Source organism: Sebastes umbrosus, chromosome 19 (genome assembly GCF_015220745.1).
Source record: "Sebastes umbrosus isolate fSebUmb1 chromosome 19, fSebUmb1.pri, whole genome shotgun sequence".
Classification (NCBI taxonomy): domain Eukaryota; kingdom Metazoa; phylum Chordata; class Actinopteri; order Perciformes; family Sebastidae; genus Sebastes; species Sebastes umbrosus.
The window spans coordinates 9,811,382-9,838,255 of NC_051287.1; the positions used below are offsets into that span (position 1 = coordinate 9,811,382).

At 41.7% G+C, this 26,874-nt stretch overlaps 1 protein-coding gene across 12 annotated transcripts in view; it reads right to left on the minus strand.

The window, feature by feature from the left end:
- Positions 1–4,681: 4,681 nt before the first annotated feature.
- grin1a (glutamate receptor, ionotropic, N-methyl D-aspartate 1a) overlaps positions 4,682–26,874 on the minus strand; it is a 39,785-nt gene continuing 17,592 nt past the window's right edge. For 2 of the 12 annotated variants that reach the window (XM_037752121.1, XM_037752124.1), the window contains 15 exons: positions 25,690–25,776; positions 25,144–25,291; positions 24,704–24,831; positions 22,674–22,838; positions 21,402–21,520; positions 20,911–21,023; positions 19,492–19,640; positions 19,181–19,338; positions 18,460–18,621; positions 18,030–18,139; positions 17,524–17,669; positions 17,193–17,243; positions 12,078–12,104; positions 11,197–11,307; positions 4,682–6,773 (listed from right to left, as the gene is read on the minus strand). In XM_037752121.1, the coding sequence (XP_037608049.1) occupies positions 6,705–6,773; positions 11,197–11,307; positions 12,078–12,104; positions 17,193–17,243; positions 17,524–17,669; positions 18,030–18,139; positions 18,460–18,621; positions 19,181–19,338; positions 19,492–19,640; positions 20,911–21,023; positions 21,402–21,520; positions 22,674–22,838; positions 24,704–24,831; positions 25,144–25,291; positions 25,690–25,776 (1,743 nt within the window). In that variant the 3' untranslated portion in view covers positions 4,682–6,704. Of the gene's footprint in view, positions 6,774–11,196; positions 11,308–11,428; positions 11,475–12,077; positions 12,105–17,192; positions 17,244–17,523; positions 17,670–18,029; positions 18,140–18,459; positions 18,622–19,180; positions 19,339–19,491; positions 19,641–20,910; positions 21,024–21,401; positions 21,521–22,673; positions 22,839–24,703; positions 24,832–25,143; positions 25,292–25,689; positions 25,777–26,874 lie in introns of those variants that run through there. The other 10 variants (XM_037752133.1, XM_037752131.1, XM_037752125.1 and 7 more) reach the window with 9 other exon arrangements.

Here is a 26,874-nt window from a genome sequence, read left to right on the forward strand (position 1 = left end):
AGCAATTGTTTACAGTGCAGAGAGAGAGTAAATCACGTGATCCATATAATCATTCAATCACTCATGGGGAGAGAAATAAAAGGAGGTGCCTCCATGTGGCACAGGTCCAGATTGTAGGCTGTTGGACTTTGGAGCTGTAGAGCTGGCTGTTGTTTCAATCCAGGATTTGCATGTGAATGGGTGCAGCTCTATAACCTGACTTGCAAATTGCGCCCTCATTTGAATGAGCTTAAAGCATGCAATAAAGTTTTCACTGGAGGCCTTGTACTTTTTTTAGTCTATTTTTTGCTGAAATCCTGCTCTGATAGTGTCTAAATTTAGCAGAATATATAATGAGGATATTTTGAAGGAGCTTCTGAATATTGAGCTCTTCATGTCGTCACTCAGGGCAATCATTTTCATATTTGTATCCTTTTGCAATATGTTAGAATATCGCAAAAACAATCAGATATGCTGTTGACTATAAGTACTAAGCGTATCTTCAAGGGATACCTCAGATGTGTAAATGCCACACAAGATTAAAATAGCTCAAGCTCTTTGATGTTGTCATCACACAGCTGCCTCCCGTCCAATGACTGAACTTCAGGTGGTGATAGGTGATGGATTTGCCTGATCTCGGATCTCAACAGACATGTAAATGTTTGACATCTTTACAATGTTGGCTTGATCAAGTCTTTTACAAATGCAGTGAACCAGCAGCTGGCAGTTAAAGTGGGCTTGTCTATGTCTAGTCCACATTAACCGCAGAGCAGAGAGGAGGATGAGAAGAGCAAAAAGCAAGTTAAGAAGAGAAGCTGTGACAAGTGAAATAATAATTTAAAAAAAGAGAGATTCTGTCATAAATCATATCCACACGTTAATTAAATACATTATTAAATTGGCCAGTGACAGTAGTTCTGCTGTGAGTATTTATTTGACATAAAGAGGATGAAATTAAATGAGAATGAATTGATAAAAAAACAATAAGAACCATGCCCCTTGAACCTTTTTTGGGGGGTAAATTTGGAGGGAATTGGAGGAAAATGAGTGGGACAATCACACACACACACACACGCACACACACACACACACATGCACGCACACATGTACAAACCGTTCTCCAACTATAGTAGTGGGATTACACTTCAATAAAATTGGGAGAATTACAGGAGATGGATTTTAAGAAGCATCAAAGCCGCAGAGACCAAAATATTTTGACTTTTAATCTCAAGTAATGGCCAATCTCCATATTTCCCATGATGCAACTCAATAGCATTTTTCATTAGAACCTCCCTGCATAGTTAATCTACAAACCCAAGACAAAATAATCCTGATTATAGCATCACGGTTATTCTCTCGGTTTTAAGAAATCTTGGCCTAACCATAAAAAGTGGACGTAGTCACCGTGACGTCACCCATTGGTTTGTAGACTGGTGATTTGAAGCCTCGAGTTTGTCTGTCGCCATCTTGTTTTTTTGCAACCAGAAGTGACACGAGAGGGTGGAGCTAAATACAACTGAACGCTGAATAATAAAAAAACATTTTGAGGTGACCAAAAAGGTTATGATTAACTTTCATTAACTGAAAACACACTGTGAAAGGGTTAAAGTTGTAAGACGAAAACGCGGACAATTCCCAGACGCCGTGGTAGCGACCTGTCACTCACAAGGTAGCCACGCCCTAAAGCATCCCCTGCTTTATGGTCTATCTGATTCTAAATGGGACCATAATTTACTAAATGAACATCATGCTGTATTGAAGAAGACTTGAAACTAGCGATTGAGACCATAAACTCATGTTTACAGTGTTTACTGAGGTAATAAATCAAGTGAGAAGTAGGCTCATTTTCTCATAGACTTCTATACAATCAGATGTCTTTTTGCAACCAGAGAAGTCGCCCCCTGCTGGCTATTAGAAAGACACATTGGCTTCACTTCTCAGACCCAGAGGTAGCCCACTGGGTCGAACATGCCTTTTAGTGCTTATTCTTGCATGTGAGCGTGCCCCATTGGCTAGCTCAAGGCTGCCGCTCTGCTCTGCGCTCATATGGCGCCATCCAGACCAACGGTGTTATTGCAAAAGGGTAGCACAAACCCTGCTTCGCCCACACTCCATACTTGATGAACCAGTGACTCTACCAAGTCCCCACAGAATGAGCTACTGCTGCCCCGGTAGAGGGTTCATACAAGTACTTATAGTCCGGTTGTTATCCACAGGAACCAGTCAGCACTCCGAGTCACATTAATCTCTCTGACAGAGTGTGTCAAAGTGTCGGCTTTGATCAGGGCAGAAGGTCAACGGACTAGAACAAATGTCTCACCTGACAATATCCTGCGAACCGCCTCTGCTTCTACAAGGTATGTAATTAATTAACGATGACAGCCATGATTTAATTAATGATGACACTCATAATTTAATTAAAGATTATACTAACTGTGACAGTTACTGTGTCGTTATGTACCCAGGATAACATTGGTAGTATATCAACTATTGAAAGAGTCATATATTAGTAACCTTTATTGTTTAAAAGTTAATAAGCTCTTACTTTATGTTATTTTGCTGTTTAAAAAAAACAGTTTTTAAATCAGCCTAAAGATATACCTGTCTATCTATTTTAGATAAACAACCCGCAGCACCTCTCAGTTTGTCTGCAGATGCAACATGACATTTTCAGAGATCAGGGCTTCAGGGTATTGAGGCAACCAATAATAACCAGATGTCTCGATTAAAGGACAGTGTGTATTATTTAGGGGGATATATTGGCAGAAATGGAATCTAATATTAATAAGTATGTTTTCAATAGTGTATAATCATCTGGAAATAAGAATTGTCCTGTGTCGTTACATTAAAATGAGCTGTTCATATCTACATACGGAGCGGGTCCTCTTCACGGAGCTGGCCGCCATGTTTCTAAGGTAGCCCAGAATGGACAAACCAAACACTGGCTCTAGATAGGGCTATTCATGTTTTCGTATCTGCCACTGTAGTTCTCCTACATGCTTGACACACAGGAGAAGATTCAGTTGGTTGCAATTTGCAACCTCGCCACTAGATGCCGCCAGATCCTAGAGACGGCACCTTTAACATGAATAAGATGTAGCCATGTTAGCAGCACTGTGAGGCTGTATGTAAGCGTAGTGGTGCTTTGAGCTAATCAGGATGCAACATGCCCACAGTGACAATGATAAAATATACTGATGTTTAGCAGGAAATGTGTCTTAACATTTGCTAATAAGCAGTAAACACGAAATGCAGCTGAGGCTTAATGGGAATATAACGGAATTAAATTAAATTAAATGGTGAAATGGATTTATTCTCTGCACAAAATATTAATTTCTACTTTAATAGAAAACATGGTTCTTCAACTGCATGTTCCCCCTTTTTTATTTTATGATGCATTAGGTTTGTTTCTTCTACCGTTTTAAAGTATTTTTGTACCACCCGGGCACCAGACTCTCTAAAACAATCCAGAATCACACCCTTGAAAAACTGTTAGCTAAAAAATGTTTTATTATGGATAACACATTAGTAAAAATGTGCTTTCATACACATTCACCAGACACACAGTACCATAATCATCTTACTGGAGTCGTGTTTGTGTCCACTTAATGAATGTAAGTCTCTCGTTTTAGCTCTATTTGGTGTCCATCAACTCCTGAGGGAGATGTCTGGCTCTTACTTGCTCACATGTTCACCACACCAGCCATTTGCTTTGGCTCTCTGCTGCTTCCTGCTGGGCAGGTCACAAACTCTTGTGTTGTCTGAGCTTATTTGCTAGAAATTGCTGCTTGCAGTTATGCATTATGAGTCAACCATGCAGTGTAAAGGCAGATCAAGCCTTAAAAGGAGATTTGTCAAGTATTTAATATTCTTATTAACATGGGAGTGGGCAAATATGCCTGTTTTATGCAAATGTATGTATATAATATTATTGGAAATCAATTAGCAACACAAAATAATGACAAATGTTGTCCAGAAACCCTCACCCCCCCATAGAGCCCAATTTCATTCACATATCTTGAGGTCAGAAGTCAAGGGACCCCTTTGAAAATGGCCATGCTAGTTTTTCCTCGCCAAAATTTAGCATAAGTTTGGAGCGTTATTTAGCCTCCTTCCTGACAAGCTAGTATGACATGGTCCAATGGATTTCGTAGGTTTTGTGACTGTGAAGTACTGTATTACAAAAATGTTACTTACTCCATAATTTGTGTTGAAATGATGAGTCCAATAATCCATTAGTCAATCGGAAGAAAATCGGTTGACAACAATTTTGATTTACAATTAATAATTCAAGTCATTCATCTAGCAAAAATTCCAAGTATGACATGTTGTCTTTGTGTTCACAAGCGTTAAGTTTCACTTTAATTTTTGAAACATAGTTATCTTAAGCAAAAACACAATGTTTTGAGAACTTGTTGCTTTTAAGGCATAATAGGCCCCTACTGACCCACATCTATGAGGCTTATAGCGAGCGATAACGCACATTTAATGGTCTGATAACAGTCGAATCGGGTGGTTTGTTGGACAAAAAAGCTATTCGAGGATGTCACCTTGGTCGCTGGGAAATTGTGACGGGTATTTCTCAGTATTTCCTGACATTTATAGACTATAAGATTAACTGAGTAATCAAAAAAATAAATAAAATGAATTGATAATGTACATAATTGTTAGTTGGACACCTAAAAACAATAAAATAACAGGATTGGTTAGACTTGGCAATGCAAGTATATTTTATTTACAGTTGTATAAACAAGATGATTCAATGCAAGATCTTTACTCAAAAAGGTAAGAAAAACAAGTGATTCTTCCCTTAAGGGGTTGTGTTTTTGTGTGGGTGTGTTTGTGTGGGTGTGTGTGTGTGCGTGTGTGCGTGTGTGTGTGTGTGTAGATGTGGGTGTGTGTGTGTGCATGTTGATGCATGCCTGTGTATCACAACTGTTGTTTGTGTGTGTGTATGTGTAACTAGACATTCTCGGCTGCAGTCGTAATACAAGCAGTACAATCTCCTCAACCCTTTCCACACTGAACCAGACTCTATTTACAGCTTATTCAACTTCAGTGCTCCTCCCAGCTCAGCTGACTGTACACAGCAACAACACGCATCCAGAAACAAACTGAAGCACTGACAGTAACACGTATTAGCATGCATAGGCCGGAATGAGAACATGATCAGAAGCAAACTCTCGGTTCAAGTTTAGAAACCAAATTCTGTTTTAAAGTGTCATCAAAGACGTTGTACATACTGCTCAGTAAATGAAAAAAAAAAAAAGAAGAGATTTATGAAAGTGGAGAAGTTAATATGTCTGACTGATGTTATAGTGGTTCTGTTCTAGTTTCTTAAATCAATATCTTTATTTTACAGTTTAGGAGACGCCTCAGCATAAAGTGCTATGCAGTGCCAGAGACCAGACACGGTGTGATAGTCTTTTCAACAAACAGCAGTGGTTTCTCATCTCCAGAAAATGGGAAACGGCCTGTTTTTGCAGCTAACCAAGACTGCGCTTTCAATTCACTCGGGTCTCCTTCGTGCAAAAGCTCTCCAGCGCTGCGGCGGGGAGTAAGTTTTGCGCGAAAGACCCGAATGCTGGTTGGGTGAAAAACCTGGCCCTTTGATGCAACCCCGAGTAGACTGGAAATGAGAAAGACTGCTGCAGGAGAGAGGAAGAGAAGAGGGCGTCCCCAAAAGCAACATGGCTCACGGATGAGTGTCTTTGGACGTAACAAACACCAGCCTCACTTAACTGTTTCATCAGACTGCAAATGAACCTGGGATTTCATATATTCACCTGCTTATCTCTTGCTATAAATAGTAGTAAAGCTTAACAGATTTACTTTAAGAAACTGAGTTCTTACTAAAAATAAAAAAAACATGCTTTTGGCAGATTAGTACAAAATTAAAGGGGAAAATATACAATTTATCTACTACAGAATCTGGTATATAGCCTTCAAAATAATATCAGCTTCATCATTCAGATACATAAAGCTCTTATACAAGCACACACACCATCTTCACTGGTAGACAAGATTAGTCATCATTAGTGCCATTATTGGTGCTTCTCAATGAAAGAAACATCTTCTAAAAACCTTTTAAAGTGTAGATAAAAACAGGTAGTTCCCATTAAAAAATACTTGATATCCACTGAAGCTTACAGTACGTCTTGTATTGCGGTATATGTTAAGAAAAACTAGATATTATTATGGTATCTCCTAATTGGAAGTGATATGTTTAGTACAGTGCTTGCACCAAAACTGGTTTATCCATAAACTTAACTAAACTAAACCTGGCTTGCTAAACTTATACAGCTGGTAAAGAGTTTTTAAAGTAGTTAACATCAACACATTAAGTAAATTTCTGTGAGTAAAATGACTAAAACAAGGTTAAATAAGTTTGCTAATAATATACAGAAGGAAAAGGTTGTATATGTGAGTCAGATGGGTTTCTTCTGTGCATGCTCAGGGACCCTACAAACATCTAACGCCAGGTAATCCTGACTTTGAAAAAAAATGTGCAAGTTCAGTGCTTTCAGACACTTCTGCTGCAAAGCAGTTTCCTCGAAATGCTCCGTCGACAGGCGGTGAAATGAAAGCTTCGGCTTCGACGGCGAAGTGAGCGAGGAGATGGGTTCTCCGTCACCTCTCCTCCTCCACTTCCTCCTCTCCTTTTATTCCCCCTCGTCTCGTTTCCTCTCTCCTCCGGGAGTGGACCTCGGTGCCTCCCTCTCTCTCTACACCACAGTACTGACAGACGGGTCAGACAAGTTTAGCTGGCCCGTGATGTCAGTGGGTGGGTACTGCTGCAGAGATGAAGAGAAATGGGGGGGGAAGGAGGAAAGGAGACAGTCATTTCTGGACAAAAGCATGGTATACTTAATCTAAACATTCATGTCTTATCCTAAGAACACCTGTGCTTCATTTCTGCAGAAATGTAGAAGCAGAAGGGTTCTCTAACCCCTCTCAGGCAAACCATGGTTTAGCAGTTTTTGTTGAATCTCTGGATTGTTGTAAAGCAGTTTGGTTGTGCCTGAGGTGGGCTAGTTGGGAGCAGACGTAAGGTCCTGAGTCTAGAGACAACAGCACATTTGAATCAGGCATCATTTATTTTTTAGCCTTACAATGTTGGGGATAATTTCCTGCCATGGGTAGGGGAGACCAGGGATGGTTGTAACACTGTCAGTCTGACCAATCAGAAAAGAGCTGTGGCGACATCATCAGTACCGTACACTCCCATTAGCTTTTTGAGCTCACAGGAGAAGCGCCATTTCTCTGTGAGCAACATTATGGATTTCACGACCAAAAAAATGATTTTCAGGTAAGAAAGTACATTTTTGTTATCAAGATTAATTTTGACCTAGTGTTCATTGTTTTGCAGATACAATAGTTTGGCTTACGTAACCTAAAGAAGCAGTGTTTCTAGTTTAATTTGATGCTTTGAATCCATGCTAACTTCAAACCCACATGCTAAAACAGTAATAGCTGCTTGGGGCGGGGATAGTTGTAAGAGTTCATTAAAAAGTCAGTTCTGGACCAACAAACCTGCACCCCAGGGGCAGCCATCTATAATCTATTTGGTGTCTATACTGCTTTTACGACGTAACTTACAAAACTAAACACCAACAACGAATTTGAACATGGGTCTCCTGGTTAAAAGTCTGGTGACTTCATGTCACAAACGTCAATAAAAAACAACACAACAACGGGAAACACGTCACAAACATCACTAACATAACTTACAAAACAAAACACCAGACAATAGCAGTCTCGAACACAGGTCTCCTGGTTAAAAGTCCTGTGTTTAAACTAAGTAAAATCAGTAAAATATGTACGGAAACAACGTAACACCACTATGGAAAACACGTCAATATAAAACGTCAATAAAAAACACGTGACAAAACGTCACTTACCTAACTTACAAAACCAAACACCAGTCAACAACGGTCTTGAACACGGGTCTCCTGGTTAAAAGTCCTGTGTTTGTTGGACCTATCTACCCACCATAAGTGATCTTTCTTGCTTTTTATACTACGTCACTAACTCTTATAATAGCATTTATACTCGGATGCGTTGACATTGCAGTCAATACAGGATACATGGCGTACAAATGACATGCGGAAATCATGAAAGGCGTATGTCTTTTCGTGTGAACGGGCTGGATCGTTTAGTAGACGTCCAAATGAGTTTTATTTGTAGTCAACAAATATGGGTACCGTGTATCAAAGTTTGAGAGATCTAGCACCAACAACCACTGAGTCACTGATGCTGAACAAAAGGTGTGACCATCATCCCCGGTCTCCCCTAAAACAGACAGCTCATTTATCTCCCAAGTCATTTGTACGCATGCAGACAGGCGGCTTTGCTAATTTTAGCATCTCCAGGAGGAGGAGGAGGAGGAGATGGATTTTAGGCCGATTTCAAAGTGCTGCTGTGCCGGACTCTTACGTCCAGTCCCCGCTTCACTGTGCTTCTCTTAAAGCAGAGTGCGTTGAATTATAGGCGTCTACAGTGCTGAGAGGGAAAAACAAGATCCCGATTCCATGCAGGTGCTTAGTTTCTATGGCAACGGTGATTTTGCCTTGGAGGTCTTTTGGGAGTGTGTGTGCGGTCTGACAGCAGTAAGCCATATTTTGCAATGCTGAGTCTGCTACCGAGCAAAAAAATATAGAAACCCGATGTAACAATAACTCGTTGAACATTGTGAATGTAGTCGCTTGCATGATAAATAGAGCTCGTACATAGCATGCTGTTTTTGTGTTTTGGACCACAGTGAGATTGGGTGGAGTAATAAACTCGTCAACATTATGTGTGATTTCCAACATGCCAATCATAATCCTGCCTCACAGCACTCTGTTGGAAAAACCGGTTTCATCACATCCAACGTGCGAGAGAAAATTTTTTGTTTTGTGCATTTAACAAATGAAGATTGTACATTGCGGAACCAAAACACTGAAGAGTCTTGCCTCAGTGTACCCATCTCAATTTTTTTTTTGTCTTTCTCAATTAGGCAAGATCTTAGGCCTCTCATTTTAAGCCGATAGAGCCAATACATTCAAGCATATGAGCTTCAGAAGCTGCTATGATGCAACTAACATGCTGACAGATGTGGCGACATCCAGACTGAGTGGTAAAATGTCAAATTTGTCTGGATAAACGGGAGTCAGAGTGGATGTCCCTCATCTCCTTGACCCACGAGTTGCATCATCATATGGCTTACAGCCCCCCTTTTTGGGTCTCCTCATGTCTTGTACCTTGAGGGCCATTGCTAACATCGTGCCCTACTGGGGGGTCAAGTGGACCAGCGAAAGAAACACCTCACTGACATCACAACCACAGTTAATGGTTATAAAGCTATTCAATACATCTATGGTGATTCTTCTTATCTACAAAGATGTACTACTGTTACTACAGCTATGACAGTTAGAGTCGTCGGCATGCTTGCAGAGGGAGAGAGGAGCAGTGTGGCATGTGGGTGAGGGACACTGACACTCAAGTCCATTGATATCCATTAATATAAAATAAGAACATTTATATAAAATCAAAAATAATGGTCAAAGACTGGGGATGGGAATTCTTCCATTTTCATTGCACTAAATCCTGGTTTATTTGTCCACTTTGAGCCTTTTTGTTTTCCAGCTATAGGGCATCTGAACCCCTCACACAGACATATTAACAATGGCGATCCAACTCTTCTTCTCTTCAAACGAGACCGATTCTATTGAGAAAACCTCCAGGGGAGAGTAAAGGTGGTTTGGTTCAATGCAGAAACATCCATAATAATAATAATAATAATAAAAAAAAGACAGTTAACACAAGAGAAAGAGAGAAAAACATGGAGATCAAATAAAAACACACAATAAAGTTGTTTCACTTTGTGACCCGTTAGCTTAGCTGCTAGGCTAAATCTCCCCTGGGAAACACAGTCAAAACACAAATGTTGGTACAGAAGCCTTTCCGGGCTATCTCCAGAGATTAACGCTGTTTTTGATTTTTCTCTCATGCCAGATTTGGTCAGCGACCAGCTATGTGTGGCGGAGCAGCTGGGCACAAATGACTGCGGGTCACTGGTTTGTCAGAGCGCTCCACGCTTGTGGAGCACAATCTCCCAACCGCGAACGAGCAGGGCTTTTCAACTGAACTGTGAAGGAGTGGAGGAAACCTGACACTCTCATTGTGCTGCAACAAAGGAGTCAAGCAAAGATATAGAGGTGGTGATTTAGAAAGAAAAATTTGCTTGTGTTTGTAACACAGTGAGAGTCTAAGGCTTCACAGAGCTTGTAGTTCGGAAAAACACAATAATTAAAAGGAGACCGTCATCACCACCTGGAAATACACCCTGAAAGAGGCATGCACAGTTCGGACCACAAGGACACTGGAAAATAAACAAGAATTATGACAAAGAAAATATGACAAAGCAAAAAGTAAATTGATTAATAGAAATCCATGAGTGTAATCCTGAAAATAGACATAAATAAGATAACACATTAGTTTTCTTCCCAGGAGGAGCGGCCGTCGCGACTACCTTGGAAATGGATTTTGGAAAAATAAATGACAAAACACCAGCGCATGCTTTTCAAACCAAAAGCAAACCAACAGCGGCTGAAACCCAAACGGAGGAAGTGCGGGTGGTGCAAAGAAACGATGGATATACAAAAGGATCAAGCGGTCAAAATGGACAGGACACGAACACAAATATAGATCTTGGATACGCTTCATTACAGTACACACACCACAACGCCACCAAAAACAGGACACAATCGCCAGAATCCACGTCCAAACCAGAGGCGGGGAGGAAGAGCAGCCCAAGACAAAACACCACTGGCAGACTGCTTGCTTTTGTCACCCCCCTTCCTCCAGAAGAACACGCCGCTAATCCCATCAAAACCCCCCAAAAACCCTGGACACGCCTGAATTCAGAGCCCAGCTCCTGGCCTGGCCTGACCTGAGTTCCTGCACTGATACCTTCCGGCCTGTAGAGGATCTACAGAAGCTAAATGGTGATGGCTGATCGATGGTGGACGGACAGACACGTGGCGGAGGCCGCGGAGCCGTGGGGAAATGGGTGGGTGGAACATGGGACTCCCTCGCGGTCCGATATGGAGATGTAGGCAGAGAGGACAGAGGAGGAGAAAGGAGAGACAGGAGACGAGGAGGAGGAGTACGAGGAGGAGAGGAAAGAGAAGGGAGAATAAACAAGGGGAAGATGTTGCTTCCTCGTCTCCTTACCGTGTCTTTGGAGGACCTACGTCTCTTGATGCTGGAGGCCAGGGTGGTACTGATGGACCTAAAAGAGGCTTTCTTTTTGGGGTCGGGCTCTGCTCTACCACTTTTCCTATCCTAAAATGAATATATGTAGAAACATTATTCATGTCCTCTGGCTGGGGTGATAACCGTGGTCTCAGTCTCACCCGATCTCTCTTCCCAACCACCACCACCACCCACCACCCCAGTAAATTACCTTATCTTATATCGTCTAATTAGAGGGAGGGTCCTTGTGAGAAAGACTACAGCATTTGGAAATGTAAAAATGCGCAAAGAGGGAGAAAGAAAGGAATAAAGCCTGTTAGATGTGAGAGTGGAAGTAGTCTGTTCAGTCTGATATGAGGGCATTTCGTCTACATTCTTATGCGACAATATCACACTGGGACTGCACAAGATGGCACGGTAGTCCTCTAGAAATGTGCTGGCACATTCACTCGGCCCCTAGAAATGCATTGGAATGAGTGATGACTAGTAAAGATGTCAGTGGGTGTGATACCTACGTTACACTGCTAAATATTCTTCCTGTATGCTGCACAGTTGCAACTTCCTCATCTCGACACACAAGCAATCTTAACTTTAAAATGGATCAACTAATGAAACATGATTTTACAAAATATCTACTCCGAATCTACAAAGCTCTGGAAAACATTAAGAAATGCAGTCCTGTCGACAAAAAAAAGAAATAGTAAAGTAAAGAAAGAAGCCGTTTTAACCATATCCTTACAAGATGGCGAGACAATTTGGTGCCCTCCCTCCCTCGTACCATCAGAGTGCTCTCAGCACAATAACTGGGTGTTTGTGTGCAAAGAAAAATAAAATTAAAACTCATATTAAGGTATTCTTACATCCTGAGTCTCTAGAGAGGAAGAGGGCTGCATAGGGGGAGAAAAGGAAAATAAAATAAATTTCCATCCACTTAAAGTTATTACTTTAAAGAAGATCCTTAAGCAGAAGCCAAGGGAACTAAAAAGGGCGGATATTAAAATAACAAACAAAAAAAAAGACTAGCAAAGCAAACATCCACATCCAAAGCCAGGCAGGTATAAAAAAGTCGAGAAGCTACAGTATCAGAGGCCACTAAAATGCATATCAAAGAGGGGAAAACAACAGCGACAAAAGTCAGTAATTTAAGCCCATTTAAAGTCATTATACCTTGAAGTGGTATAATGGAAATTCACCCCACACACAAGGGAATGGGATGGAGAATGAGAAAAAGTGCATAAGAAAAAAAGGTTTGTAAAGGAATGATCGCCTGCTAGCTGCAAAGAATAATCCAAGTTAAAGTGTAAAAAAGAAAATAATTGCAATGCTGAGTACTTCATTTCATGATGAACTGCTAAAGGATGCTATATCTTAAAATAAGAAAGCGCTCTAAGATGGATGTTTGTAAAGTATAAATGGAGGTGAGTAGTTGCAGGGAGGGATGCCCTTTAGCCGGGCGGGGCAGTGTGGTGTGAATTTCAACATGCCAAAACCGTTTATGGATGGAGAGAGAGGGATAAAAGAGGGGAAAACATAGAATAAGTAAACACAAAACAAATAGCATGACAAATCAATCCTGGCCAGCACTGGCCCCCCGCAGTACGTCCGTTTTCATCAGGTCACATGACTAGGCACTTTTTTGGGCACCCATCACCCCGCCAACCAGCACTTTTTTTTTCTCTCTCAACCCCCTAATGACATGATATCAGGTGGCGAGCAGGCGTTAGCTGGCGTGGAGGATAGATGAGAGCTGGCAGAGGAGTGACTGGTACACGACATCACTCGATTTCAAATAAAATGCTTTTTTCCTGTTGGAAGATGACATCTCATGTTAGTAAATGGAGGAAGTCAGCGTGTGTAACAAGTGCCTCTAACTGTAAGCGTCTTGGTTCAGGAAAAATCACCGCCTAAAGTGGCGTCACTTCTCTTCATATAATCTTTACACGTGTGAGGCTGCAGGAGTGCAGTGTGGCCGCTCTGGGCCCTGATGAGGTGCTGCGTGTGCACAGTCCCAACCATGCGCTGCATGCTGGACCGTCAGATCAGATGAAGCGTGGCATGGGACATGAGTGTACGGCGGCCGCCTGTTTCTTGTCGGGAACAGAGGCGAGCCGCTGCAGTGCGTCATCATAACACACCATAATCATCATCATCGTCATCATCATCATCGTCATCATCATCGTCACGCAACAGGGTTGCTGACACTCTGTTTTCATCCCAATCTGACACCAGTTTCAGTGTTGTTCACACAGTGCACTTCTGAGTAACATCTGTTTGAAAAGGGAAAGCTGAAAGCCAGACGTGTGTAGCCTCTCAGTGATGTAGTGGTCAACAAAACGTTCATTCAAATCAGCAACATAAAGTTGAACATAATGCGACAAAAATCTGTATGATGTAAATTCATAGAACACATTATAGTTAGTAGCATTAAGACCAAGCTGCAAAACAATACATGAAAATATGAAACTGACCGATATTATTGGCTACAGTATTTACAGATATATTGGCATCAATGTTGAGAGGTAGCCTATGCAAAAATAAATTATACATAAAAATGTACATGCCTTTTTATTGTAAATTTCCAGTATACGTATTCAAATTTCTTTTAAAGGTGCTAAATGTGAGATTGGGAGCATTTCTAGTGCCTCTGCACGGCTCTCAACATGGCGACAGCTGAGCCGGTGGATCGCAGCTCACGGTGCACAAAATTGACACATTATATCCTTTTAAGTTTTACTGTATAAGGCGAACTTGTTAGCAAACAGTTGCCTAAATACATGTACAACAGATACAGAGCAACATTAGCATTCATGTGGAGTTGTGTTTCTGGCCACCTGGTGATTGTAAACTCAATATTCACTCCTCTTTTAGCTCTGTTTTTGTCTCTTTAGCTGCTAAATGCACCGCTGTGTTCACTGTTCATCGTATGTAAAGTTTGCGTGGCTGCACAGTACATCCATTACATACATCCGTTATACTTTGTATAATCTAAATTATAAATTTAGATCATACAGATTTAAACCAACCTTAATCCAAAAACTATAGTGCTAAAACTCAAACTTGTGATGTCATCGGGTATAAAGTCTGGAGTTGCTCCATAGCCAAAAGATTGAAACTTACTTCTGTAGTTTCTGGCTTTGAGAGAGAGGAGCTCATGTTCACAAATATTGATTGAACCTTCCTCGGCCATGAAAATAACATATTCAAATTCTTAATTTAGGTTGTGTTCCCCTTTAAGTAGGTCTACCCCCACTACATCTCTGTGGCTATAGCTCCTTAAAGAACATCTTAGGCATGCAATTCTTAACAATGCATGCACCTTTATTTGTTTGTAAAGCATTGTGGGAGCAACGGCTGGTGGTGTGGTAGTTAATGAACTCCTATTTTGAGGGTTTTTGAGCCTTAACAGCATGTAGAGGATGAGGGATGTAGTACATGAACAGATTTAGGTTAGTCAGAAGTGCACGTTCGCTCAGGTTATGTTTAAAGGTATGTGGGTGCACAGTACTGCACCGTGCTTTACATATTACAGCAACCTGAGGCAGTACAAGCACATAATTGCAAACACAAGCACAAGCAGTCAACATGATGTCAACAATGGGACTGCAGGTTCCAGTGCTTGCTGTACTGAGGAAGGAGGAGGCCACATTAAACTATGATCTTGAAGATTTTTCCGTCGTGATAAGCTTGTGTCCTACATAACCAAGATGTCATTTTTAATTTGTGAAGATTAGATTAGAGTAATCTAATCAGTGCACCCAAACAGCATGAATAATATTCACGCCGAACAAACCAGATTGTATCAGCTCGAGTTGACTTCGTGGGCTCCCTCTGTGCTCCTTGCATGAGACCCCATTACGGCGGTTCTATTTAGGGCAGTGAAGATTGTGTGTGTCCGTTAATTTAGCTCGAGGGGCCCACAGTGACGGTCGATGAGCAAGATGAGCATGCATCAGCCGCCTTTGTTCAGCGGTGCAGAGAAATCAACGTGATCATTGCTGACATGGATCTGAAGCGCGCTGGTTTATGGGTAGTTTAGTGCGTCCTGCTCCTTTCTCAGTGACGCCCCCGCTCCCCCCTGCATGCATTCGCCTGCTGTATGCGCCTAGAGAACGCACATCCATATGAGGACACTCACGACACACAGTAGTCAGGTCGATGGCAGACACTCTCAGAAGGACATTGATTTGCTGACAGGCACTTTTATACTGTACCTTCCTCCATCCCTGCTGTCTCTATTCAGCAGAGCCAAGCACTGAGCTTTGGTTCAAGGTTAACAGAGACAGGGCCGCATCACAGACTCACAGTGCGACTGGTCATTAACTGTGGAACCCCCCTGCTATCCAATCAGGGAGTGAAACCATCAAGAGTAAAGTAAGGGAGGGTGTGTGGGTGGAGGAGGGGTGCCCCAATGAATCACAGCCACGTTTGATTGCATTAGAAAACGGGGACAAATCATGTTCTTCGTCGGCTGATGGGGGAACCTTACTGCTTGATTGTAGCTTAAAGGGTTGGTTCACTCAAATTACAAAACAGGAAATTCTCATTTACTCCAAGTAATATCTTGCCATGCAGATGTCTTCGAATCACAAATTAAATTCCATTCACCTTTGGTTTGGTGGCAGAAGTTTCAAATCTCAAAAGCCCAGCGCATTAAACCCAGTGGGCAACTCCTGGGTCTGACAAGTGAAGCAATTGAGGGAGTGCCTTAAACTTGCATTCTTTCTAATAGCCAGCAGGGGGCGACTCCTCTGGTTGCAAAAAGAAGTCTGATTGTATAAAAGTCTATGAGAAAATGACCCTACTTCTCACTTGATTTGTTACCTCAGTAAACATTGTAAACGTGAGTTTATGGTCTCAATCACTAGTTTCAAGTGTTTTTCAATACAGTATGATGTTCATTTAGTAAATTATGGTCCCATTTAATGTCAAATAGACCATAAAGAAGGGGATACTTTAGGGCGCGGCTACCTTGTGATTGTCAGGTCGCTACCACGGCGTTGTCCGGTCTGAGATTGTCCGAGTTTTCATCTTACATCTTTAACTTTAATCTTTCACAGTGTGTTTTTAGCTCATGAAAGTTAATAATAACATTTCGGTCGCCTAAAAATGTCTTATTCAGCGTTCAGTTGCACTTAGCTCCACCCTCTTGTGTCACTTCTGGTTGCAGAAAAACAAGATGGTGACGGCCAAAAACCAAAATGGTGACAGCCAAAAACGAGATGGTGATGGCTGAAATGCCGAACTCAAGGCTTCTAAACCGCAGTCCACAAACCAACGGGTGGCATCACGGTGACTACGTCCACTTCTTATATACAGTCTGTGATTAAACCAAAACTATTTGCATGGCTGGATGCCGCTTGGGCAAGTAGAACATTTTGTTTTTTAAGTTTGTGTGAGCTGACCCTTTAAATTGACACCTTCTTCTGCCGTCATTGCGTTGCATGAAGCCCTTGGCATGCAAGATACGTTTGACTCCATATTTGGTGTCTGCATTATGGATACTGCAGTGGATAAGGAGACATATTGTACAATGTAGCATTTATAATTATGCAGACAATACTGGGAGAGTCACTGCGGTGTGACTGGGCCAAGCCATTGATTTTAATCTTTATGCTCTATTTGCATTGTTAGCTCCTGGCTGCTGTTAGTATGGCCTCCGGAGTGAAGGAAATCAATGATGACGCGATCAAAGTGCATCAACCGGACCGTAATCGCTGTTATTATTGTTTTCATGATGTTCCTGGCAGGACATTTGCTTCTTTTTCGTTGGCTTTCCATGTCCACATCATCTGACCTTATGAAGTGTATAAGCGCCACAGCAGCAGCTTAAAAAAAATACTAGGTCATGCCATGGACGTGGGAGGTGATAATTTAGATGTCCATCACGCTAGAGGGTCACAAGGCTAATTATCTTATTGTTACTCTAACAGCGAGAGGCATGGGGGTGGAAATGGATCTGCTATTTAGTTACATACTAATGAGGGGGTCCCGGCCACCGCTTCACTTCCAGACACCTCCTTACTGTCCTGCAGGCACACACAAGAGACACGGTCGCCGTTGGCCTCTAGTTCGGATCTACACGGTGGCCACTGAGGATGCCTTACAGTGCATGAAGGCAACAGAGATCACGGTTTGTCATACGGTGATCTGGCAGTCTGACCACCGCTGATGTGCAAAAATGAAAAGCTCCTAAAGAGGCTGAGAGACAGAAATCAACCCCCCCGTGAGGAGGAGGGGGCTCTGTTGGCTCTCTCAGTCTCAGCCTTTCCACCCTGGGTGTGAGCGAGCAGAGGGGATCAGTCCTACCTGCAGGTTCTTCCTCCAAACATTGACCGCCGCAAAGGCGAGCTGCATCTGCTTCCTGCGGGCGTCTTTATGGCGCTTATAGGCGATTTCAATGAAGATTAGGAAGATCCCTGCTGCTATTCCTCCTGCCACCAGCATGAAGACCCCTGTTGAAGGAGAGATGAAACAGAAACAGAGCAGATGTAGAAATACGTCAGCTGCTGGTCTTCAACCCCGCTGCTCCCACTTAGCATGAATGCATGATCTGCCTGTCATGCTCAGCGGTCGCCCCTCTTGATTTAAACTCCTACTGACGAGGGCAGCTGCGCCCCCCACAATATTAAAGGAAGATCACAACTGCACAAAGTCACAGCACAAGATACTGTACGGCACACTTCCACGCACCCACGTCGACACTAAAACAACGATTTTGTAAAGGTATTGGACAAAAAAGGGCTACAGTACCTTACCACTGCAGTTTTTGTCCAATCACTTTTAACGCTTACTCTGCGCCTTAAGGACCATACCTGCCATGTTTTCAAAGGTGAGTGTGGCTGGGGCATTGCTCCTTGAGTCACACTCCTGGTATCTCACCCAGGTTTTATCTAGGTCTTCCATGAAGCCATTCTCATGAGAACTGCAGGGGATTGGGGTTGGTAGGGAGAGAGGTGACAAAGTTAATACACGGCCCGCAAACGGCGGAATACTCGAGCCGCTCACTCCCACATAGCAACACAAATGAGACAGAGAAGGCAGGACAGGTGTACTGACAGACAGACAGACACTAAAGACAAACAGACAAGAGAGAGCATGTGTAGGGAGATACAGAGAGAGAAGATGTTACATAAGGCAATGTATTGGATGGATATAAATGGTCAATAAGTGACCTTGAAATCATATTGATAATAAAACAAAAGAAAAAGTCATACGAATAATGCAGCTTCGGCTGGGACAGACCTGAGAATGGCCAGGGACACATTCTGTTTCCAGGGGCTGTCCTTGCGCATGCCTATGCCAAAGCCCGAACGGAAAAACAGCTCTCCCGTGGTCACCAGGTCGCACTTCTGCGAAGCTTCAAACTCCAGCACCGCAGAGTCCCAGATGAAAGCATGCAGCTTGCTGTGGGGGGAGGGGGAGGGAGGAGGAGGAGGAGGAGGAGGGAGGAGGGAGGAGGAGGGGAAGGAGGGGGTTACGGTGCAACAGTACAATGATTTACATACACATTTACGGCTCCCACCCCTCTCTCTCTCTCGCACACCAGATCGTGTGTGTCATTCAGCGTTTACCAGCAATCTCTACCGGTGCTTATGGCCCAAATGAAATCCAATGCCAGATGGGTGAGGGCGCGTCCCCCATTGGATTCCCCCCATCTCAAAGATGTTCGTCTGGGTACAACCTGAAAAAGGGTGCTTTTCCACTCAATGTTAGCTTAACCTCACAGTGCTGTTGACACGTCCACACTTGCTCCTGTCCCTGGCGTCTGTCTTGGCTGGGCGATGGGCCTGGATCAGAGGGAGCGCCGCAGTAAGTCCTGCCGCTTCCCGCCTGGTCCAGAGGTCCATGTGCCCCACCCCACCCTCCCCCCCGAGCTGACTGGACTGGCCCTGGTCTGTGTGCCTGATAGGTCGAGCAGCCGGCCGACACGTGCTCTGGTCGGCCCGGCCTGGCCGAGACTCACTTGTCACGCACGGCCTGGATGGCCTCGGCGGCACTCTCATAGTTGTGCTTCTCCATGTGGCGGTACATGGTGCTAAGCTCCACCTGCCGCCGGAAGTAGATGTCCACGGAGCTCTGCTTCACCGTGGCGTAGATGAACTTGTCCGATGGGTTTCTCAGCTGCGTAAAAGAGACAGGGACAAGACATAAACATTAGAGTAATGACTACTAATTTATGTATAACATATATAATTGTATATGTATAGAGATTTTTTTTATATAGGTAAACATGTTGTTGTGTAGTAACATGATCTAGTATCACCCTGTACACACCCTTGGGTCATTGATGCCGGTGATGCGCTCCTCAGGCCGGTCCAACACAAGGAAGGCAGCCAGGTTGGCAGTATAGGAAGCCACAATTATCATGGCAAATCCGGCCCACACCATGCCCAGGATTCTCGCTGAGAAGCTGCGTGGCGCACCTGTGTGGTGAGTTCAAGGTTCAACCTTTCAGCTCAGTAACTTTCAATGTTAGCACTTTATAATAACCATTGTTTATAAATGATGAATTGATAGTTAATTAAACTTAGTTAATAGTTATTTTAATGTTAACAAACAAAGAAATAATAATTAATGTTTACTAATTATTAGTAATGCTATAATTGATGTTATTTTAACAGTTAATTGTTGCACACATTTACACACATTTTATATACTACACATATAAGTATTTTGTTATTGATTAAGATATTATTTGTAAACCTTAAAGAAATTATTTGTAAAACATCTATAAACATTACATAGATAGATATTTTTAACACTTTGTTAATGGTTGTTAATTGGCTTGTTAACCGTCTATAAACATTATGTAGATAGATAGTTAATAGTTTTGTCAAAAGTTAAAAATAGTTTTCTGGTCCATCTATCTATGTAATGTTTATAAATGTTTTACAAACAATTTCTTAAAAGTTTACACATTTTTGGTATTCGCGAATAAATACTTAATGTAGTATATAAATTGTTTTGTGTGCAACAATAAACTGATAATAAATACTTTATTTATATAATCAGAATGTAATTGTTATCGTCTCTTATCAGCTATGACAAAATATAGAAATTATAAACTAATTATTTCATATTACACAAAATAATGATAAAATAACATAAATTATAGAATTACTAATAATTGGTAAACATTATTAATCATCAATTCATTGTTAACAGTAAAATAACTATTAACTAAATTTAATTAAAAATAATTTACTGGATCATGTAGAGTAGCTAGCGGGCTACTTCTTTTTCTGTTAAATAACGGTTTGACCACTCTATTTCATATATTACAGTTTTATAATTAATTATAATAAACCCTCTACTCAAGTTATTAAAAAAGACATAACGTTTACAAACAAAATAAAAATACAACCCGCTAAAAATACCAGACATGAAAAGGAAAACCGAAAGACAAATGAAACAAGCCGAGGCAACAGGTCTAAACTGTTAAAAGACAAGACGCATCACCGCCTTTCTTTACAAAATGTGATTTGAAAGGATTTAATGTGTCATCCTCAAAGAACAACATGACAGTGAGGCAACGCCTGGTGCCACAAACGCCTTGATTTTGGTCTTTATACAACTGCAAAACTGTGTAAAGAGACCAAAGTACTCGACAGCATTACAGTGTTGTGTGGGAGAAAGGTGACATTTACTGGTGATGATTTGTCAATTTTCAGTTATGATTTTTTTTAATCTCACCTTCCCCTATTCCAGAGTTCAGCAACACTCCCCAGGAGAACCACATAGCAGATGATAAGGTGAGGGCATCTTCTTCTTCTTCTTCACTGTTTACTTTAAATCTTCCAAACGGGCTAGAGGGAAGAAATTGGTAGGGTTGCAGGAAAGATAATGAGAAATCACAAAGAACCTGCAGAGGTGAAAACCCTGGCGACCCCAGGCAGGGAAGGGAAGGGAACTGAACATGAGCGAGCAAAGCAAGAGGGAGACAAACTCGGAAAGAAAAACAGACAGAGACGGCGGCACAGGGACAGAGCAGTGGGATGGTTGGAGTCAATCTTCACCTCTGTCTGCCTCCACGTCCACATCGAGGGAAGATCTGCAGCGCTCAGGAGTTCATGTACACACATGTACGCACACACATTCACTGATTCAGTCGTGAGGACACGTAAACACACACATGGGCCCCAAGCATACACACACACACACACACACACAGGTCCCCCTTGTACCTGAACCGGTCTAGTAGGTAAAGCATCACCGCCACCACATGCACCGATAGACCCACCAGCAGCCACAGCGTGCTCTGGAACGGCTGCATGAACGAGTCCAGTGTACTGCGAGGGATTTCCTGAAAACACACACCACAATTGGTTATTGGTTGATAATCAACAACTTTGATTACCTAATGTTTGCATATTATTATATAGACTAAAATAATATGACTGTTCCCAAGTTTATTGCCTCAACTTTTCATCCTTTGTGCATTTTACACATTTTTGCTGACCAGCTTTGCTACAGTTTTACATTTTTTGTATGTTCCAGGCATGCTTTTGTGTCATGCCGGTTGAAAATCATAAAGCAGACTTTTGAGATTTGCTTGAGTTGTGTTGTCAATCACAGTCAACTTCAAGGTGACATTCATTTTTATCAAAGAAACATGGTCTTCATGGCTATGGAAGACGGAACCTGCCAAAATCATAAATAAATGTGCCATTAAATGTACCAAAAATAATATTAAAAATAAATGTAGGCATTAATTAATCGATCAAATGTGACATAAATTGATATTTCTTTTTTAATTTGCTTCTTTATTTATTTACCTTTGTTGTAATTCCCCTATCTATCTACTCTTCTATTTAATTATTCCTTTAATTTATTTATTGATTGATGCTTCTTTATTTTAAATGTTTTTATTTATTTGTGAATTATTTGTGAAAAACATCAGGATGGTTTATTTGTCTAGTATTATTTGTAATGTATACTGTTACTCTGGTTTTTGCCTTTGTCTTTTCTTTATTTTCTAAATAATGGTGTCTTGTAAGCCCGTTTGGTCTGTGCATATTATTCTTGCATGACACAATAATAATAAAATCAAATCATGTTGTTGTGTTGTCATTAACCTGAGATAATTCTCACCTTTGAAATGTGACGAGCTCTGCTGTCCACATAAGGTCAAATGATAAGGATAGTATCCCTACGATGGACATGTTTTCTGTGTTCTTCAAATACAATTCAGCAAATATCATTAAGCGTGTTGGACTTTCTGTCAGACACATCAGCCATATAGCCCAACATAAGTTTCTCAGCTTCATCGCTGTGTTTGTGCTGTAGAAATCAAGGTATAAAATAACAGTTGGTTGTATAGGGGATTTGGTATTTGCGATACAAGGGACACAAATTGCCTTGGAGGGTAGAGGATTCCACAACCGAACAATTCGTGCAACTCCCCAGTGGGTGCTTGAATCGATATAGCACCAAATGGGCTAAAGGTGGACTCTTACCTTTTTAACAAGGATGGTGAGGCCTTGATATTTAAAGGGCTTGGAGAATTCGATGTACTGGGCTCGTTCGTTGTTTATAGTCAGCGGGGCTACAATCATGTCTGCCAGGCCCCCCAGGAGCTCTCCCATCATGCCATTCCACTCTTTCTTGTTACTGTTGTTCACCTGAAGTCCCAAAAGGAAGGTGTTAATATGAAATTCAACCTGCTGTCGTCTAGACCGCAGAATGTTTCCAGGCTTTAAGGGATCTGGGTTAAGCCTAGTGGGGATAGAAGTTCTAGGCATGCTCCAAATCTTTGAAACTGGCTCCATCTTATATAAGTGAGCGTGCTTATTTTCAGGAATTGATAAGATCATGCACTGAAGTAGACCAAAAGTGTAGAATAGCGTGCTCATTCCTACAGGGCAGGCCTTTTCTGGGTTAGAGACGACTAGTTCCACAGAAAGAAATTAAAAAAATGAGCTGAAAATTGATATAAAGCTCTGTAAGCTTTGTAGGTTCATCATTACAAGCGACCCCTTTCATATTGTCACGTTGATTTTCATTGTCATTTGAATCATAGCCTATCTAAGCTTTTCTGTAAATTGATTTGAGTAGGACTATTATGTTTTATTGTTAACACATCAAAATGATGATTCTCAAACAAAAAGTCATTAAAAAGTATTGATCCAGGGATTTAATTAGTTAATAATTAGTTACTAATTGTGAAGGCCATTGAATAATAAAAACACAACATGGCCCCAAATGTGGTATTACACAACAGTTTTATGGTGCACATCATTAAATGTACAACAACTGTATGCATACTCTCTCTATTCTCCAAAACTATTGCTATCAGTGATAATAAAATTCTATGTTTGAAGCAGACTGATGGTTAATGTCCCACCTACAAGCCAAACCCAGAATGGTTTCCGTCATCCATCAATTCAAAGCACCACTCCACATAGCCCTGACACGCAGGTTATGGACGGACAGAATTTATAATTTAACAAACTTAAAGGTAGGGTCAGTAATTTAGAGAAACTAGCAAGAGTACGCTAGATTTTAAAAATGATCCAACCTAAAAAACCCAGCCCATTGTTGCCAACTCTTTTCCAATGAAAGTAGCAGCACTAGCTCAAAAAGTCCGTCCCTTCAGGCCTCCCTCCAAAGCCACTCCCCCAAAATGATTATAATGGACGTAAACAACGAACATGGCTGTTGTTAGTACTCACAGCTGTCAAGCTAGCGGCTTGTGAAAGACTCCGGTGACACACAATGAGTGCACGGGCAACGTGCGTGCTGGCAAGCAGGTAGACAGGCAGGTAGGTAGACAGGCAGGTATTATTAGACAGGCTTATTACATTCCCGCGACAGCCACAGATACTGGAATGTCTTTTTCTTTTTCTTGACCAGAGCGTTTCATTTATTGATTGCTGTTGGGATGTAATGACGATTTCAACAGCACTACCAACCCTACCTTTAATACTATTGTATGATGAGTAGTCCATCCATATTTTGATGCAACTCATCAACTGTTAGTTTAAAAACTATCTAGAAAATATAACTGCCAACATATCCACCATTAGCTAAGCTAGTGTAAGCTTAAAAATGTTATCTATAAGTTACTGTGTTGTAATTATAGGCTATAGTTAGGTTAGCAAACTGCTGAGGGGACTGTTTTGTTTGACACTACTATACTTTTTAAATCTTCTTTTTTCTCTGGTAGATTTTCAAGTTGGTTGGTAATTGGTACTTCCAAATTGACTACAATACTTGTGGTGATTGCTGCTCACCTAATCCTTTAGTGTGGACATTCAAAAACTGACACCAGATCGATGACGATGAACAAGTTCACCTGCTAGACAATTATATCTGTGGGTCTCCGCTTTATGACCGCTTATTGCTTCAGCTCTGAATACTTAGTGAGATCACTACTGTTAGTGGAGTAAAATAAGAAGATTATTCAAGTCAAGTATTGAATGTGAGGTATTGCATGCAAACCTGTGCCTCATGCAAAAACAAACGTGGCTGTGAATGTAAAACGTACCCGCTCCTGAGTCCCAAACTTCCCATCAGCCACCAGGTGCACCTCGTAGGTGAAGTTCATGGTCATAGCCAACTTGATGAGGAGATCAACGCAGAATCCGTAGCAACATTGGGGCACAATTGGGCGTCCTGTAACAAAACCAGCAACAGTTGCAAGTCAAAATCGCTCTTAAGGAAACACCGTAATTTGTTTTAATCCAATGGCGGCGTACGTAGACTGAACGGAATGCGTGACAGAGTGCACTGCAGACGAACACACACAGTCACACGGTTTGCCAGAAAACACAGCATACAGACCGAGCATGTCCACACAGTCACGCATTCTGAATGGCACACTCAGCTACATGCATACATATATAGATACCTACTGCATATATATGTATGCATCTCCAGTGGGTGTTTGGCGGGTGCGGTAAAAGCACAGTGATAATATAAACGTCCCTGATAGGTTACCTGGGATGGTCTCATTGGGGCCAGTGCAGATAACCTTTTTTATTAAGACTCCATTTAATGTCATTTCCTCGTGGCATGTTCCATCCGGCTGAGTGGGTTTCACGTACACAAATGGCTCCTGGTGTATCGTCACTATCTATAACAGACGGGACAGAAAGCTGTTTATCACGTAGTCAGAGGTGGATCCGTTGCCATCCCGAGGGACTTCAGCAAGAAAGAGGGGGAAAGTACTTGGAAAAAACCCAACAGATACATAAAAATACCCATGTACAAACTCCCAGATATACATGGACACACAAAGACAGACAGATGAATGTAAAAATAACTGACAAGGAGAGGTTCTTTGCAGGCCTATGACAAATTTGAAGAGATAAAAGTCATAGCAAATATATCACGGCTGCCTTTATGAGCATAGATTATCTTCACTCCCCTCTGAGAAACAAGTGTCAGCTCCAGTATATCAGCTCAGGTCCGCGCTCTATCGGGGTAGACAAGAATGTCACATTGCAGCAGCAAAGTGAAGGCGGCTCCTACCTTTAATCGAGTGGACATCTGGAAGCCCTGTGGTTTCTCAGTCTCTCCTCCCGGCCAGATGATCTTCCGCTGATTGTTCATTACCACCTGCGGGGATGCCGCACACACATACAGTATCATAGGTGAGTTCCGACAGAAGGCGTTGACTGCTGATGAGGCTCCAGCACCGCGGGTGAGCATCACTAATGAGTCAGCTTTATATAAGCACAGCTCAGCGGTTCTTTTATTTACTTCATCAACCTCTGACTTCTGCATCATACCTCAGGGTCTCAGGAACTTATTATTATCACACCTATCAGAAGCCAACTGAAGTGCTGATCCTCGCAGTCCTTACCGTTTGCTGTGTTGGTGTGGCTGACCCATTTAGATATCCACCATTAATTACAAATGAATACAGTTTGACAGAATAGTCTCAACACTAGGTCAACTAACTAGCTTTTCCCAAAGCTTTCGACGGCATCTCAGAGTCTTCATCAGCCAGCTTAGTCACACAAAAAGGCGTATGAATGACGTTATGATGCTCAAGGCAAAAGCATGCAATAACAACACCGTTCTTGCTTTTGGCGTGTAATTTTGTATGGCATGTAGTCTGTACTGACTGCAATGTAAATGCACCCACGTAAATATGCTATGCTCAGAGCTAGTGACGTAGAATAAAAAGTGAGTAAGGACCCCTGATGGTGGGTGGGTGGGGAGGTGGATGGGTTCAACAAAGTTACGTTAGTGACATGTTTTCGGTACTTACGTTACGTTGTTTCCATACATATTTTACTTAGTTTATATACTTATTTTAATTTGTTGCCTAAACTTAACTGCGGATGTTACCCTAGTTTTGTTGTTGTGGTGTAAATTGAATTTCCCCTCGGGGATAAATAAAGTGCCTTTCTTCTTCTTCTTCTTCTTCTTCTTCTTCTTCTACAAGTGACGTGAAAAGGCTAAAATGCGTCCTCATTACAAGCAGAATGTCCTTGTAATGTCATGGAGTGATTTCTTTGCTAATGAAGACTGTTCCCGAGGTCAAGACTGAGCTTCGAAGCTCAAATCAAAAATATTTTATTAATATTATGCACACCTGTTTTCAAGGCATACATTTTGAAATATATTTTCTAGCTGTTTTCCAAATTTAGTACAAATTGCAAGGCTTTGAAACTTGCATGAGATATATAATCCAACACAGAGAACATT